Source organism: Uloborus diversus, chromosome 10 (assembly GCF_026930045.1).
Source record: "Uloborus diversus isolate 005 chromosome 10, Udiv.v.3.1, whole genome shotgun sequence".
NCBI lineage: Eukaryota > Metazoa > Arthropoda > Arachnida > Araneae > Uloboridae > Uloborus > Uloborus diversus.
The window spans coordinates 46,261,879-46,281,055 of NC_072740.1; the positions used below are offsets into that span (position 1 = coordinate 46,261,879).

The 19,177-nt window shown below is 31.4% G+C and overlaps 1 protein-coding gene across 1 annotated transcript in view; it reads right to left on the reverse strand.

Annotated features, from left to right (window-relative positions):
• Positions 1-867: 867 nt before the first annotated feature.
• Positions 868-19,177, reverse strand: part of LOC129231366 (uncharacterized) — a 93,634-nt gene continuing 75,324 nt past the window's right edge. Inside the window, exons 2-3 of the mRNA XM_054865661.1 lie at positions 11,893-11,988; positions 868-3,377 (exon numbers count right to left, since the gene is read on the reverse strand). Of these exons, the coding sequence (XP_054721636.1) occupies positions 1,316-3,377; positions 11,893-11,951 (2,121 nt within the window). The 5' untranslated portion in view covers positions 11,952-11,988 and the 3' untranslated portion in view covers positions 868-1,315. The remainder of the gene's footprint in view (positions 3,378-11,892; positions 11,989-19,177) is intronic.

Sequence of the window (19,177 nt, forward strand, 5' to 3'; positions counted from 1 at the left end):
TTTTCGAAAATTTATAATCATACTGTAATATTTTGTTGTAAGTAAAAAATTGTTTTTGTTTTTATAAAATGATAAATTTCTTGTTATTAACATTTTAGATATTAATTGCGACCTTCTAATATTCGGTGAAGTATTTATTTAGTTAATGTTAAGTTTATTTGTATTTGAAATATTTTGTACGATTAGTCAAGTACATGCGGGGCAAAGTGGATGGGACAACGTGAAATATAGTTTGTTTTGTTTACTCACTCAATCATTTACTAAATCACTTACGAACTTATTTATTAATTAATTTATTTACATTCCTTTATTAAGTAATTTACTTTTTTTCATTCATTCTCTTATTTTAATATTCATTCACTCCTTTACTCACTTATTTATTTTCTTCATGGATTAATTAATTTATTTGTTTAATTTTTCGTTTATTGTTTCAGTAACTTTTCATTTCCTCGTGAAATCTTTTATTTACTGATTCATTTGATCAAAAATATCTTTTATAATCGAATAGAAACTATTCCATTAGAAAAATATTCCATTTTTCACGCTGCCCCATGAAAAAAAGAAAGTGAAAATTTTCAACTTTTTCTTGAAGAAGCAAATTTACTTCCAAAAATAAAACATACTGCTTCAAAGAGAGTTTATTATAAATTACAATGTTCCTTCTTCATATACTGAAATTTTCAAAACAAATATCTTCTTTGTTTATTTTCTAAAACCTCAGTCATCTTAACTATTTCACTTTGCTCCACTTTCACCTTCATTTCATGAGAACGCTTTAATGCATTATATAGAAATTGCACTTCACATCACAATTATTTTCTAACAGTTCTTTTGTGAAAGAAAATAAGCACTGTTATTATTGCAAAATTTTATTTACACAAAAAAATAACTATTTAACAGATGAAAGAAACTAGGAATACATTGAAATCACATTACTTAATCACAGACGTTCTATAAAATATGGAGTGAAATTATTAGAGCATTTTGTAGAAGTTTCATCTACGTAAATAACTTTGATGTGTTATTTAACCGTCATAAAAAACATCACAGTAAATCAAGTTCAAAATACAACTGAAATTACACTTCTTATAAGAAGTTTTTTTTTCTAAAGTGCAAATATTTTAAAAGTTGTAATGAAGGGTATTTTAACTAAATATTTGGAAAAGGGTGAAAAACCTTTCGACAACGATAACATTATGTTGCAAAAATGATAGATATTGCACAATATAGATTGCGAAAAAAGAATGAAGACATTTGGAATTCATCACAATGTTTGAGAAGTGTTATAATACATATATTAATTAGTGTCGTATTTCTATGAGTAAGAGGAATTTTTCATTGTTCTGAAGATTTTGTGGAAGAGAGTTTTTGATTTACAATAACAAAACTTACGCATTCTTGCACTCGTTATGCACTCAGATTGATTACCGTACTTATTTAATCTGCTGATGTCGTCTAAGACTCTATAAGTGTCATCCTCAGCATCGTACCTTACTGTTCCCTCAAAAATACCACCACTTGGATTGGCACTGATAACTAGCAAATAATCTCCTGGTGCGTTAACTTTTTGGCCTAAAACAACATGTCGATTTATGACATCATTTTGATGTTTCACAAAGCGCAGAACCATATCATTGGCTTGTCCAAATCGAGCATCTAAAACCTTGCCCATTTTCAAAGGAATGCAGACGTTTAAGTAAGGTTTTAATAGCCCGTTTATTGTATCAATTAAAGCAAGAGCACTGTTGAGCACTACAGGTTCGTTAACAGGTAATGGTTTGTGAATTTGACACGGACACCAGTGAGGTAAAATATTAGCTTGTTCACAAGTTCGATCCTTCGGTATAGGATCCAACAAACTCAAACCATTTGGAGTCAGCCTGGATAATGTTTCATTAAGCTCTGGAGAAGGCTGACGTGTGATGTTAAGAAGATGCACTAGCATTGCATGGATATCAAAAGGGGTTGTTAAACGTTCCTGATTTTGCTTCAAATTTTCTGCGCATTCAGGATGTTTTTCGAGAAACCAGTTCGGAAAAAATAGAAATATGAATGGCATTCGTTCTTCAAACTTGCCGATATATGTCTGTCTAATTGGTCCAAATCTTATACCATGGTCACTGAATAAAATAAGGACACTTTTATTCAATGCACCAATGTCGTGTAAATCCCTCAATAAATGAAAAGTTGGTTCATCTGCGATTCCAGCAGCATTCAAGCTGTCATGTGTAAGTCTTGCTACAAAAGTAAAACCAAACAGAGGACGATTTTTCATAGTTTTTACAAAATCTTTTAAATAGTTGTACAAAACTTCCATTTCTAATTTCGACTGCAAACAGTTTCCTTTGCTTTCCCGTCGAACGAATGATTTTTCTACTGCAAGAGCAAAAGGACGGAAATAATAATCAGCTGGTGGATCACGAAAACCTCTTTTCAGATAATTAAATGTTGCTATGTGTGGAGCATCTTCTGCAAAAAGCGTTCTGTAACCCCTTTCAGAATAGTTTTTCCATATAAAATCAACATGGTCAAAAAACATATCTCTCATAGATTCATTCCAGTAATATTCGATAAACTGCCCCGTAAGTAATGGCACTAGATTAGGAAAAGTATTGTCTGCTACTTTCGTATATCCTTTCAGTTCAAATGATGAGAGATTTTCTTTTATGAAACGATGAGTTTTACGGAAATGACGCATGAAGTTAAGTTTTGAAACGGAATCTATTCCAACGAATATAATGTTCAAACGCTCATCATCTGGCAAAGATTGAGCTTTGCCCGTCTTCTCTTTTTCTACTTCAGGTTTTAGAGGCACAAGAGGAATGAATTGAGTAAAATTTCGCAAATCTCCCATGGAGCATTTCACCATGATAAATTCTTCCTTTAAAGGAACGTTAAATTGTAGTAATTTGGGGTTCCCGAAAGTATATTTATTATCTGTTCTATCCTTTTCTGACCCTGAATCTCTGACAATTTCTCTGTAATTACATGATAAATTCTCACGATGCATACCGTAGTAAAAATTCAGCAAATGTTTGTCGAGAGCCACTACGCCATTTGGTTTAGCATTCATAAATTGAGGAGGACCTGGACATTTAAATGGAGTTTTCATCTTGACAATGAATGGTAAGACAGACGGATCATACGGGTCCCAATCTGGTATTTGACAGCCTGGAGTGTTTAAAATAAATCCATGATTATCCACTAACCACTTGATTTGCATAGGTTTTGACGAATCAGAAATAATTTCATCACCAGAATAAGATAGAAATAGGACTAAAGCAACCAATGAGAACGAGACGATAACAAATAAACGCCGCATCAACGATCCCATAAGTGTCAAGTATGGGATTTTTCCTCCGATAAGGAATGCAAACCTGAAACAGGAAAAAACAAAATTACTGGTAATTCATGCACATTTAAAATACCTTGTTCAAATTTTGCACATTTCATCTACTTTACATGTTTTTAAGACAGCAGCATATTTTCTTTCAATAAATAAAAAAAAAAACTATGCGTGCCTGTCTGCGTGTGTGTCTGTAACCCTATCTCCTTTGGGCTGACAATGTCTACCAGGTCAATATTAGTACGTTAGATACAGGACATCAATGGGAAGCGATTCTGCCATTATAAATATTAAATAATTGATAATTTTGAAACCATTAGACTCTGTTTTAACTCCTCTAAATGTTAAAGGGCCGAATATCCAGTCCTGAGGATGTCCTGGCACAATGAAAAGCCTTAAAGTAATCCGATTTCACCCGCCACTGGTGGCATGGGGCCATCATAGGTGCTTAACAAGGGTTAGCGAGCGAAGCGAGCAAAAAATTCGCGAAAGAGTACCAAGACAGAAAGTAGCTAAAGCGAAAGAACTGAAGTAACAGCCTCTCTCCCAAACCATTACCATTAAAGTATTGAGATAATTTTAAATTACACAACTATAATAGGATTATAACTGTAAGATGTTTTAAACCGCTCCCATGTATTGCTCAGATCATAGTAACCTTGTGCTAGGTAATAATCTATCATTTTACAAATTTAAAAGTAATTACGATCTATCTATTGCTCTAGCTTTCGTTCGATAATTGGTTAAGATCTGTATATATATATATATATATATATATATATATATATATATATATATATATATATATATATATATATATATATATATATATATATATATATATATATATATATATATATATATATATATATATATATATATATATATATATATATATATATATATATATATATATATATGAAGAATTAGTTAAGACCATCGTTCCTTTGACAATATTCAATGTATCAAATAATTTATGATCTACTACAAAACACATAAATATGAGTTCCAGTACATGAAAGCAGCTTAATGAGTTTTCTGATTATATCCGTTTCCAACATGCTTTATGGAAGGATAGATTGGAAAAATATGTGAAGCATAAAAACTGAATATATATATATATATATATATATATATATATATATATATATATATATATATATATATATATATATATATATATATATATATATATATATATATATATATATATATATATATATATATATATATGTGTGTGTGTGTGTGTGTGTGTGTATGTATATATATACGAATTTATTTTTGTTAAATTCCATAAAATGTGCTAACTTCGTTAGAATTTGTGTATCTTATTAAATTTCTTGATTAAAACACGGAAACATTGAAACCCTTTTTTTTACACATTGTTGGAGAGACATTTAATCCCTACATGTGTCCTTGCCTAACTTTACTGCTTTCATTTTTTTCCAATAACATTGCTAAATCGATATCATTAAGGTGGTGCCAGTTAACGACCCAACACGAAAACTATCTTCTTCTAAAACCGATTTTCTTTACATGTAACCTTTTGAGTTTGACTCGCTACGACATTTACTGGAATAGAAAAGATGACTGACGGCAGCTGGTCGTAATAGTTCGCCGACTTAAAGAAAAACGATGTTTCTTTTTAGGAAAATGGGCTTCGGAAATTGCTTTCCTATGGACGTAGAAGCATTTTTGAAATTTCCCTTTTCAATTTCCAAATGACGCAGCTCACTAATGTGTGTAAACAGTCCGACAGTTTCCGAGAAGGAATCGCAAATCGTGTCCTTAATGACAGAACTGGGACGAAAGAAAAACTGTTAACGCTTCCAAAAAGAAAAATTAATGTAGCGATGAAAAAAAAAATCAAATATTTTAAAAAGAAAATGTTTGCAGAGAATGTAAATAATAAGACTGCCCACTCAAGTTTTTTAGACTAAAAACTGTTTAGCCATTAAGTTTTGGGGTAAGAGTACACATGACATGAGAGATAATCAAGTTGTATTTGAGATAGATTATTTTTACAATGCGGTGAATATTTTCTGCTTTAAGATAAGTCACGCAAATACAGCATACAGCTGGCTCTAACCAATCTATACTTACAATTACATAACTTATTTATCAAATCTTAATTCAACGTAAAATGCTTAGTTGAAAATATCTATTTTATCATTTAAAATTTTTGTTGTTTTTAACCCTATTGAAGAGAACTGGGAGCTGTAATATCTTTTTTTTCATTATATTTTCGAGTAAAAGCAGTTTACAACTGGTTAATTTTAGCTTTTTGTTCAATTTTCTGTTTTAAGTACGAAGCTATCACCTCTTTTCATGGTATTAGATGACACTTTTCAAACTTAGCTATTTTTAAAGTTTTTACTTATATTGCTTATTCAATCAATCATGCCCTGATTATGATTCTTCGGATATTTAGGCTCTAAAAGTAACTCATATTTTGATGACTACTTATATCACCAATATTTTCATGAGGCAGTTATGTATGATTTTAAGAGAGAGCTTTTTATAGATTTAAAACTACACGATGCCCTTTTCCCAAAAAACATTTTAGAGACAGTTATATTAAAATCAATTAACCAATGTTTTTTAAAGATTATAAGTATTCTATTGAATCGGATGATAAAAGACAGCTTGGACGAGCCGTATTTTTGAAATTTAATTCAATAAAAACAATTTGAAGATTTTAACTCTTATAAAGTACTTAAATTTTAAGTTTTTCATTTTTTTTTCAAATTATTTATATGTGGCTTAGGTATTGGGAGCCAAAGTTAAAAGCGCAGAGTTTTTGTTGAATTTTAACAATCATTTTAACCTATAAAGTTAAAAAAGTAAGAAAATCCTGTAAATATTATGTTCACATTCAAAAAAAAAAAAAAAAAAAGGGATAGCACTCTGATGTTAGCCTATACTAATTTTTGTAAAACACGCATAGTAAAGCATCTATTCAGTAGTTATATACAATCATGGACAGAAAAACTCCTTAACGAAAATATGATACGTGTACAAAACATGGGGGGATGTCCTGTAATGACGCTCAGCGAGCAATCCCTCTCCCCCCAATATCTCTAAATAGAATAGAATTAGAACCTCGCGATTGATTCCACCACATTGCTAACATCAGTATAAAAATTTATTTTGGGGGGATCGGAAAGTAATGCCAGCAGGAATAATGTCAGAAGCATTTTTCATACTGCGTAGTTTCATTATTTTTTTTATAATGAAAAATATATCTTTAACTTGAAAACATTCTAATTTTTGAACACTGTGTGGGAGACCGAAATAATGCATAAGAGTGAAAAATTTTTTAAAAATAAAATATTAAGCTCCATTGTTTACATCAGTCAGTACAGTACTTAGTTAATATTAGGCTTGCTTTGCTTTTAAATGTTTAATATGATTTTTCAAGTGCAGGTGGGGCAAAGTGAATGGGGTAAAGCGAAATTATTTCAATTTCGTTCACTTATTCATTCATTTATTAAATCATCAACGCTGTCAATCATTAATTCATTTACATTTCTTCAATCACTAATTCCCTCATTTATTCATTCATATGCTAATTTTCTTGTTCATTCATTATTTTTTACACTCATTTTTATGTACTAATTAATGTAGTTATTCATCCGTTTATTGTTTCATGGTTCATTCATTCATTTTCGTTTACTTATCTATTAGTGTAGTGAAAAATATCTTTAATAAGTAAATAAAAAATATTTAATTAGAAATATATTTATTTTTTACTTTGCTTCATTCAAAAAAACAAGTGTTTCCACTTCTTTTTGGAGGTACAAATTTATCGCCATAACTAAAAATAATGTTTCAATGCAAGTTTTATTAAAAATACAATGTCCTTCCTTTATATACTGTAATTTTCCTAACAAATTTCCAATTCGTTCATTTTGGAAAAGATAAGTTATCATAACTATTTCACTTTGCCACAGATTTCACTACATACAAATTCCTAGTATTAAATACTATGTAAGTATACTTGTACTTTTATCTGGCAAGTTAAAGTAAAAATGTTTCAATGTTTTGCAGTGACAAGAGAAAACACGCGTGAGAAAGTTTCCTTCCGTTAAATATTTGACAAATGTCACAAGAAGAACAACGTGTTCAATTCTTCCTTCACGGACAACTGCTCTTGTGAATGACAAATTTGTGAGACAAGACCTATTGTGATCATCGAATTGGAGTTTTTTTATCTCAAGAGCCGGGTAGCTATATACTTCATGTTAGGCATCTCATTTAGATATTCTTGATCTGAAGTACAAGAAATAACTTTCAGAATGATGAAGTCTTTGTCTGTTTAAAGTTTGCTACAAACTGTTATACATCCTTCTATGCGCTACATGAAACATTTAATGGAGCCATTCTCGGTCTCACGATCCTCACGAAAATATCCGAAGATTCTCGTTTGGAGCAGTACGGATAGGCGGATTTCAAACAATGACTTTCCTTCATTATGATATCTCTAATACGACTGTCCCGACATAATTTTTGTTAACGTAAGTGCTCCGAAACTAGTTACTTAAACTGTTTGGTCCCATAAAATTTAAGTTTTAACATAAATACATTTTAACATAACAATTTAACAATTTTCACAAAATTTAATTTTTAACGTAAAATATTTGAGGGCATAATTTCTTTTCTTTTTTTTTTAGTTTCCTGCATTTAAGTTTTAGTATCAAATTAAGCTAATCCAAGTGATAATTCCATTTTAAATTTCGTGTATAGTTTAAAAGATGTTTGGTATACACTAAACGCTTTTTATTTTGCTTATTCCCGCAGTGCAGAAAAATCCCGCTGATTCCGAAACTTAAAACATGGGAGGGGGGGGGGGCATTTTTCACTTTTAATTTTAGTATTTCTGTTCTGCTCTTTATTTAATAATATTACTTTTTTTTTCACAGAAACGTAAAGATGCTTGAAATGATATTTAGCTAACAGGTAAATTTGATTTAAAAGATGCGACAAAATATTCTTCATTAATGAAAAAAATAAAAAATAAATAAATAAACCAACATTTTGAACCAATCGCAGTCGCAGTTAGGTACCCATACTTAGATGATGTAAAACAACAGCTGAGTCTAAAACTTCATTAAATCAAAACCGACTCTAGTGGGCTCGGGTTTTGATACAAGAGAAGTAGATTTGAGCTCAGGCGGGCTCAGATTTGAGTCCCAGACAAAATCACCCGGGTTCGGGCAGACTCCGTTTACAAGTTTTCGCATTCGGACGGGAACGGGCTTTCAAAAATGAACACGATCTCTTTTAGTGACTTGTAAGAACGCTCAAAAAAACTCAAATATGCCGCAGGTTCCCTATACTTTGCATAGACTATACTTCAGAGCGGTTCAAAAACATTTTTTTGAGCTTAAGTCCAGAACACCCGTTATTTTTTTTTTAGACTTATTAATAGTGATATGCTGTAAAAGTTTTAGCTTCTTACTCAAATTTTAAGAGGGTGCTCAATGACCCTATAATTTAACATTAGCAGCAGTATAGAAAATGCTACAAGTTCAGAAACTTTTAATTTCCCCAACTGTTTTTTGATAAATAATTATTTTGTTGCAATGTATATATGCATATTACTAGTGTATATTATAATATGTAAGTGTTTTTTCAGTTTAATTTACTTTTTTAACTCCCCTCCCCATACGTATGAAGTTTGGGGGAGGGGGTTGAGCACCTTCTTTCAGTTGAAATTGGAAGCTAAACTTCTACCAGAATATTACTATTCACAAGTCTAAAAATATTAAGGGGTGTCCTTTTTTTTACATGTATTTTTGAACTAACCTACTATTCTTGTTATTTTGTTGTGTTTTTACTTGTTATATCAGTCCATACTTATTATATTTGCATGGACTATACTTATAAATATGCATTATACTTGTTCAAAATCAGTTACCTGAAGGACAACAGAAAAGCATATATTTTGCATGATATAAATTTCAAATAAAAAATCATTTTAAAGTAAGGGACTCTGGGGGAAATTGAACTGCTGGGCAAAGTGAAACAGTGAAATATTTACTGTTTTTAGTTCCACCTATCTGGTAATGTTTTAACCGTGTAGTTACAAATGTAACCCTCTAGTCAGGAAAAAATTAGCTCTGAAGATCAAAGCATATGATAATACAAACAATTTTTGAAAATTGATACTCATATTGTAATATATTGTTTTAAGCCAAAAATGTTCTTGTTATTGTAGAAGTGTAGTTTTGTTATTTTTGATAAAGTTCTTGTTATTAACATTTTAAATATTAATTGAGACCTACTAATATTCGTTGTAGTATTTATTAATTTAATATTAAGCATGTTTGTATTTTAAATACTTGGTACAATTAGTCAAGTGAATGCGGAGAAAGTAAAATAGTTCATTTGGTTTACTTATTAAACCATTTATTAAATCACTTACTTATTCATTTATTAATTAGTTCCATTACGTTCCTTCATTTGATAATCCCCTTATTTGTTTATTTATTCACTTATTTTCTTATTCATTTACTATTTTATTCACTCATTGATTTTTCTCATATAATAATTTAATTTATTTATTTACGATATTTGTTCGTTTATTGTTTCTTATATATTTTTATTCATTCATTCATACTTTTCTTTACTCATTCTTTTGATCAAAGATATTTTTAGTAATCGAATAGAAATATTTCATTTGAAAAATATTTTATTTTTCACTTGCGAGAAAAAAAAGTTAACATTATCCATTTCTTTTTTTTTTTTGAAGGCGCAAATTTACTGCCAAAAATAACAAATTAAGTTTTAATGCAAGTATTACGATAAAATGCATTGCTCTTTCTTTATGCACTGTCATTTTTAAATCAAATATCCAATTTGTTCATTTTGAGAAAAGTAAGTTATAATTAACTATTTGACTTTGCCCCACATTCCCCTACATGTTTACAAGTTCAAGAAAGATTGCAGGCAACCGCAATGTTGATGAGAAGAGTTATCGAAGAATCGAAGTGACCAATATTTCAGATTTTATGAGACAGTCGTAAATATTCACCATTTCTGTATCAGTCTAGATGATATCTCAAAAGTGTACTGGTTGGTAAGGCATTTTCTGTGACTGTGTGTGATAGAGCTTACAAAAATAAAGTCACTATTTAAAAGGCATGAAGAAACGCTAGAGAAATAGCGAATAAGATAGGATTTTCAGATTCCATTTAATATAAAAGTTTCAACGTTTTGAATTAAATTTCCATCATCATTTATTTAAAAAATATGATATGTCTAGTAGATATTAAATTCATAATGGTTTAAGTATCCGAAATAAAGAAGTCAATTTGCAAACGCGCAACGTCAAATTTTAGTAAAAATAAGAAGTAGAAACGTTATGTTGAAAATTACTAATGTTATACTTTCAGAACATTGACAATCATGTAAGTTACTACTTTAGTAACAGAGCAGCGGAATTGACCCTTATAAATTCTGGCTTTATTCTAAACATCAAAGCAATATTTTATCCAAGAAAGAGACATCGCCTAAAATGTTTTGTAGCTTTGAGATCTTTCTTTTCAAATGATCCACTTCTTATATTTAAGCATAAATATTTCATTTCTAATGTCCATCATGCACTTAACTAAAGTGAAAAAGTTTCGTTTTGTGAAGTTTGAACATATATTTTAAAATTTAACAACTTAATATGATTGCAATGCTGAAATTCTTATTAGATAAAATTAGGAGTGGTACAGAGAATTCAAAATATATATAGTATATACAAATTGAAGTATAAGCATAGTTTATTACATTGAAAAATATGCCTTATTGTACATATTTCAAGCATGAAGAATTTCTGAGAACATATTCTAAGCGAAGTATGAAGGGGATTTCGTTGTTTGCTTTTATCATTTTTTTCCCTAATTTTTTTTTTCTTTTTCTTGTTCAGATTTATCTATTGATCTTCAATAATTTCAGTAGTGTTTACAGCAGATAAAATTCCGAATGTGGTTATGTAAGAAACCATTTGAGAAAAAATTCTATTTCACAAGCTGTGCCAAACAGTTGACTTGTTCAAATAAACCTAATGGATACCTCGATATAAATAATGAGTATTCGCCGAAAAGGAAGTCCTTTTTTTATTGCTATCTCTGGAGATTGAGCGATCTACTGACGTATATGGTGAATCAATTTAAGCTTATAACTGAACAAATATGCTTAATAATTTGGTTGAGCTATAGATAATGTAGTTTAGAATGCACAAAGCAAAGATATTAATCATAACGTTGAGGTAAAACGTTTGTCCAAATTTGCATATATTTTAGTAATTTTAATTTCATATTTTACAAAAAAAAAACAGCATAAACAATGTAATTTCAGATTAAAGTATATAAATGGTTTCTTAGGTCAGTGAGACATACATTTCAGTATTGACTAAAAGATCGTTGAAACGCTTTTGAATATTGAGTCGTATTAAATGATTTAACGTTCAATGTTAACTGATTGTGTTTTACATGGCCTTTTTCTATCTGTAATTAAGGTACAATCATTACACAACAAGGCTGACAAATTCATACTTGATAAAAGAGACATGACGATATACTCCTTCCCTTGGAAACTGATGATATGAGGTCATTTAGTCCCCCTTCACTGCCAACATTAGAATCACATTTCTGTTAAAGAAAGATCGTTTTAATGCATCTTAAGAAAAATCTTTGAATGTCATATTAAGTTTAATAATTAGAATTCAACTACAATACCTTATCTAAAATATTTTTTATTTGATATTTTAATCCGCTATATAATTAATAAAATCTTTAAAATACCGAATAAATCAACTCAATGAGTTTGATAGTCTTCAATTAGCTGTGTTGATCGATGCATTGTATTAATTAAAATAAACAAAACAGATATCAAAGTAATTGCTCCTAATGTAAAGAGATCAATATCTGGAAAGCATTCATATGTGTTTGTATCCATCTAACAAACAGAAATTCACGTTTCTACGGCAGGAGATAAAATTTGTTCAGTAGGAAGTAATGTTTGACTTTCGCAAAAAAAAAAAAAAAAGGTAACAACATAATACATTTAGTACTGAAAAAACACTGTATGCTCTGCCGAATAAACACTTCCGTTTCCTTGCTCTGCGAACAAGGATTTTGAAACACGGGTATGCTATTTCATTGTAAATTCGCGCTTTTCTATGTAGAATTTTTTATTTTTAATTATTTAATCAGTCCAAATGCAATTGCTTACAGTTTAATCCATGTAAATTTTGAAAACGTTGTCTACAAGGAAGGGGGGAGGGGGAGTACATTATGTTTAAATTAGATAGTAGTTTCTCATGATTAGAGATTTAAAATTTCGAGAAATTTTGAAGTGGTGGAAAAAACGGGTTTTTTCGAGAAAAATTGGAAAAATGGAAAAATTGATTTCTTTATGAATAAAAATAGGGTTTCTTACCAGCTTTGTGTTTCTTGGAACATATAAAGGGTTCAGCATTAAAAAATAAATGCAATTCACGCATCTTCTTTTTCTACTTGACAGAAATACACACAAAGAAAAAAACACACAAAGAACCCCTTTTGTTTTATAACTGAAAGCTTTCTTTCCCCTTTTTCAATTGAAAAAGGGGTTCCTTGAAACCCCAAAACACGTGTAGTCTGTAATCTGTGTATTTGTGCTAAACAACGTTGGATATTTTATGTTACTCCTCGGCACAAGGGTATTTATTTATTGCTTAATGATTGACATTATTTGAAAGAAAAATATAAGTATGATTGGTTCATACCAATTCTTGCCTACGCTCCTTATCTAGAACCTGTCACCGTGAACGGCAGGGGATCGAGGGGTAATAGCTAACAATAGAGACCGGGAAAGTGGGTTGACAACTGATGGGTTCTCTCTGGACATAGGGAAAAAGTTTTGCATGGATGGAGTAATTTCTGTGATAGGGATATTTGGAGGGGTTTTTTCTTTCCACTAGATTGGGACGAATCGAAATAAGTGGAATGTTATCGTTTGGCACAGCTGTTTTCAGCGCCTCGTGTGCTACATCGTTTTTTTTCCCTCTTCTTTCTTAAATTTATTTTTTAAACCTGAGAATTTGAAACATTTATTTTAAAAACAAAATTTATTTTATGTACAATTTTAACTTTATAAAGGAAACTTATCCTTTATATCAACCAAAAAAATTTTGAAAACATGAATGCTTATAGTTCAATTTCTGCTAAAGCATTTGATAGATTTGAGACCTGATATTCAATTTGAAAATTGCTGTAATTATCCAATTAATGAAATAAATAAGAATGCGCTTTAATAAAAATAACAAATAATAAACATAAAACAGAGAGTAAAATTTGTAGTAATTCTGATTAAAAAAAAACTACCTTGCGTCCATACAGCTTTCGTGCTTTTAGTTTTTTTTAGATGTATTGATATTTTGTGCTTTTTACTGCTTGAAGTACAAAATATTGCATCGGAATTAACAATTGGATTAATGTTGAAAAGAACTGCAAGTATTCGGGGGCATTGTAGAAAATGATTGTTCATACCGCTCATAAATTATATATTGTGGGCTTGATTTATTTTTATATGCCTTTACCGCGTTCGTGTGTGCAGAATCTAAGAACTTCTAAAAAGCAGTGCCGAATTTCCAAACGAGGTTGATACATTTTTAGGGGACACAAAATTTTACTACGATCATTTTTTTACTATATTGTTGAAAATAAAATTTCATTATTTTTTATTTTCCATACTGAGTCATTTTCTTATTATTAAATTTTATCACCTTTTCCAAGAAGTGATAAACAATGGGGACTGACTATACATCCCCAGAAATATTAGTTAATGCTTAATTATAGACATACTTAATTTCATTTGTTTTTACTTATATCTGTGAATGTAATTTCAATAAATAAAAATTATTTGGGAAATTTCGTTTCTGAAGATCTGCGATGCTATTCGCATGCAAAAAATCCAAGATTTTGTCCTGTTTTTTTTTTTTTTTTCTTCCTACCGCGAAATTTTTCTCGGACATTTGGCTCATAGAAGTGAGACCGATACATTAGTTTCAAGCCGAAAAGTAAGTGAAAAATTGTAAAACAAATCCCTAGGGAAAAAAATATTGGTTTTGATTATTTTTTGAATATTTTTGAAAAAAAAAAAATATTTACCTCATGAGTCTTGCAGCTCGCTCCAAAGAAACTTGATTTAAAAAAAAATTACCTCTCTAAACCCGTCAGAAAAATGTTAATTTAACGATTGATATAATGTTCTTATCCCCTAAAAAAAGGAATATATACTAACTATGAAATTATTGAAAAGTGAATTTTGAAATTACTATTTAAAAAGGTTTCAGTCGAGACATTCAAGAAAAGTTGCATTTTATCTTTTGATTGGGGGGGGGGAGAATGATTACAAATCTGCCTAGGAGGTGAATAAAACTAACTAAGCTAACAGCAAAATATTTTTTTCATATTTTATAGGTACATAGTTGTTAAGGACAAAGGCATAACATATTATGTAACAGAGCAACAAATTTTTAAAGTAAAATATGAAAGAGATATGGCTGTTTTGATTTTGGATATGTGCTGTTTTGTTTAAAAAACGAGTCGATTTGCCCTTTTGATCGAAAACCTGAATGATAGTCGGTGGAGTTTGTGCAAAAACATTTCACTTCCGGATACCAGTATGAAATTTTGTATAGCACTTATGTTCATATAAGAGAGCAAAAAAACGCCGGGAGGCAATTGATTGGAGGTCAAGACCCCCCTGTGGTGACGTCATCAAAATGGCCGCCATGTATTGGTTAGCACGTTGGTTTAACTGCTTAGAACTACATAATTGGTCATAATTTTGCAAAATTCAAATACATTATCTGAAAGCCGTTTAAAAAAGCTCTTCAACAGTGCTTAGTTATATTTTCTACTAACGGTACCCGCACGGCTTTGCTCGTAGTAGAAAAGTTAAAAGTTCATTTGATTCGCCTGTATATTTACAAACAATGGATGATGAATTTTTCCTCAATTTGCTATGTTAATTTGCTTGGCCATTTTACGGTTCCTTCCTTCCTTCCTCAGGTGCACGATAGCCCTGGATGGGCCCTGGCCTTTTCAACAATTGTTTCATGTTACGGTTCCACGTTACGATAATTTTATAATTTATTCGTCCACGTTATGATAATTTGCTCGGTAAAATATTCTTGAAATTGAAATAGAAAAAGAACAAATTCGAATTTTCGAAAAATCGCTTCGAGGTGCACACCCCCATGTTACAGTTTAATTCTGTGCCAAGTTTCGGGAAAATAGGCCGAGCTGTTTAGGTGCTATGCTCGTCACAGAGAGACATCTGGACACATATCCCGACAAACTTTGAGCTTTATTATTAGTAAAGAAGACAAATAGTTTAATTATTATTACAATATCAACGTGAAAATTGTAGGAAAACAATAACTTTCCTGTATTCTGCGATGTTGGAGTAAAACTTTTACTGTTATACCTGCATTATAAAAGAACCTTTCCAATTGCATTAAATTTAAATTTGTACTTCATGTTTTAACATTTTTTGTCAGCATATTACTTTTATATTGAATGAAAGAAAGGTTAAAATGCAGAAATAATCAAAGTCACCGCCCCAGATGGATCGAGAACTTAATTATTAATGCTATCGTATAATAAAACAATTTTGTTAAAATACTCACATTTTAAACATATAAGACAAATAGACGAAAATTACATGTTTTAATGCAAAGAAAAAGTACCTGTTATAACAAAAACCGTAATAAGTTTTTTTAAAGAACGTTTTACGTATTGCACTGAACCTCACAACTACAAAGAAGTGTACAATTCAGATCTGATTTGACGCATCGACAGCGTGTCTCTTTGCACTTGCCTGATATCAGTTCCTGAATTTTCTCCATTGTTATTTCGGGGTGTGCATACCAAAGAGAATCAAACTCTTCACCGATTTTTACCCATCCCCACTGATATGGATCCAAGAGCTAAAAATTTTGCTGAAGACATTTTGTCCATAGTAAACACTGTAATATTGCTCTCTTAAGGTGATGCAGAAGATCATTGCTAGATGGTGGAATACAGTCAACTGGTCTGTTTTACTGGGTGAAGAAAATTCTCCTAGCCTCATTTGCGGTTTCCATTGAGCTTGATGAATGATACGTCAGGACTTCGAAGCGCTGAATAAGTAGGAATTTCTCATCGTCTTCATTGATACTCTCGGGTACTTGAGTATAGTGCAAAAAAAACTTTGTCAACATCTCTAATTGCCATCCACATTTTCCATGCAGTACATAGTTTTACCAATGCTGGTAAAACTAGACACCGTGTGCTCATGTAAAGGCATGGGAAAAAGGCAGAAGATCTGGAATACCTAGTGGAACTTTCCGGTGCAATGTAGATGGGAAGATACCGCAGATATTTTCCACTTCCATACTCCACCTATAGCTCTTGCAGTTTCGGAACTCAGAACATAGCAATAACTATATCATCACTGTCAACAGTTTTCACGGTGATCTTTGCATTACCAGAGTATTTCGAGTATTCATGGTGCACATAAAGGAATAGCCTCGCATCGGCTTCTTCGTGGGATACGGGAGGCATGGTTTCAAAACTGTTCTTGACTCAAGCAATTACGGTGTCTTTGTAGGAGCATACAACCTGCTTCCCATCTGGTAGATCCATCTTCACGAGATTTTCTGCCAACAATTCGAAAAGCTCCTCTTTATTTTCATCTTTCGCAATAAATTTAGTAAATGACTTTGGTATCAAAACATTGGATTTAATACTCATTCTTGGTCCAGATCCTCTCGATTGTCTCGTGTCGCTTTTCAAACTTCCTTTTGAATGCCGGTCAAAAACTAAATCTACCCTATGAACGCTTTTTAGTCCCATTAATATTCACAATCTGATCGCAATTTTGTTGGACAGTTCCAGTAGACTGAGGAACAAGCATGGAATCAGTGCAGCCCCATAAATGAACAGTTGCTTCCGGAATAGCTGTCAAAACCAGTCCAGTTGATTGGACGATACAAGAAACTACGCCGGACTTTTTTCTTGGTTTCCTAAATTTGCCAAGGTTGAATATAGAAGGTGGACACGAGCTGTTTTAGTGAGAAAAAATTCTTTTACATCCATTTGAATTGCTTAGCAGGCAACATATAGCTTAGTAAAAAGAGTGCTGCCCCTCCTCAAATCAACAATGTTTTGCTTGTCTTTGGACTAAACAGATATATTTTTCTGCTCATCAAGAGGAGTTTGTTTCTTTTAATAACATCATGTATGGATAATTTTCTTAACACTAAACGATCTTCTACAAATGTATTGAATTGGCTTGTGCTGACATCACAGAAACTTTTTTCCGAGAGAACAGTTTTGTTGCTGTTTACTGTAGTTTAATCGTCATCTTCGAATGGATTCCCGTGTTCTTCAAATGTTTCAACTAGTATGGAAACATGAGTTTTATACCGAATACAAAAGCTTCTAGTATCTTCATGTATCTAGTATCTAGCTTTTCAGTATTTACGTCAGACTTCAGGCTCTTATTTTCTTCAAACTCCCCAATCATGCGCACAACTTCCGGTCCAGCAACCATCCACTGTATTAATGACGCCTCATGACTTAAACGTGATAGATTAGTTGATGATTTTTAAATCAATTTGTTGTTTTGCTCATGCAAATGGTCGTTTGCCATCCTGGAAAATTTCCTCTCAGTTTTGGAGCCAGATATATTTCCCCTATGAAACTCCTGAAAAATAACTGGATGCATCTCTGGTAACTGCTTCAAATTGAACAGAAATACTGAAGGCCATCGGACATAACTTGTATGATCAAGAACAAACATCCATAGACATATGTTTTCAAGAGTGACAGTAAAATCTGAGAAATTTCCTTGACGAATAGTGCGCACCAGATTTAAAAATATACATTCTAGCTCCATGGTGATCTTCCAGTACTTAAACTGAGGCAATTCTTCTGATCTTCGCTTAACCCAGTCTGTAAATGTTTCCTCTGTATCTTTTCGATTTTGATACGCTTTCTCTAACAGAACTTGGAGAGCAGTTACTGCAAAGTCGTGAGCTTATCGAACTTCTCTTCATATGCGAAACTTTTAGTGTTCTTTCTGCTCTTCCCGATGTTGTTACATGAGCTTCTACTAGAATTTCAGTTCATCCACTTCCTTCAAGCCATGTACCTATTGCAGATGAAACAGCCATTTCTATGTGGAGACCGTCTGACATGACCAACATTTTATCTTCGCCATACTCATTCAGCATAGCCCACTGAATAGATTTTAGCAGGGCGTAGATGGGACCCAGATTACAAACACTCAATTCATTAAATATTTTACTTTTTCAAAAGCACATGACAGAAATGATTGCAAGCTAGGTTAGTATTTTGAGGTCACATGGACCAAATGAAGGAGAAACATTTATTCTAAAAAATATTACAAGTTTTAAATACGTTTTGTTTATTGAAAAGGACATAAAGAAATGAATACAAGCTGTATGGTAATTTTAATGCTAGATGGAACCAACAATTGATGTTATCGATTTCAAACCATAACAGAATTATATGACTGATCTTTATTTGATATTATTTGCTACAGCATTAACCAGTCAAATATTCAATTATTGAAAATTATATCTGAATAATAAACATATCACTATGGTATTAATTATTGCTGAGAACAGCAGAACTGGGAAGAAACGAGCTAGGCGGACTGCAATCCAAAGTTACAGCTTATTGGTGGGAAAAAATCAAGTAGTCGTTCTGATTCTTGCCGCTAGACGGCAGACGTTTGCACTTGCAGGAGAAGTGAATTATTATGTGACAATACATATGTGTA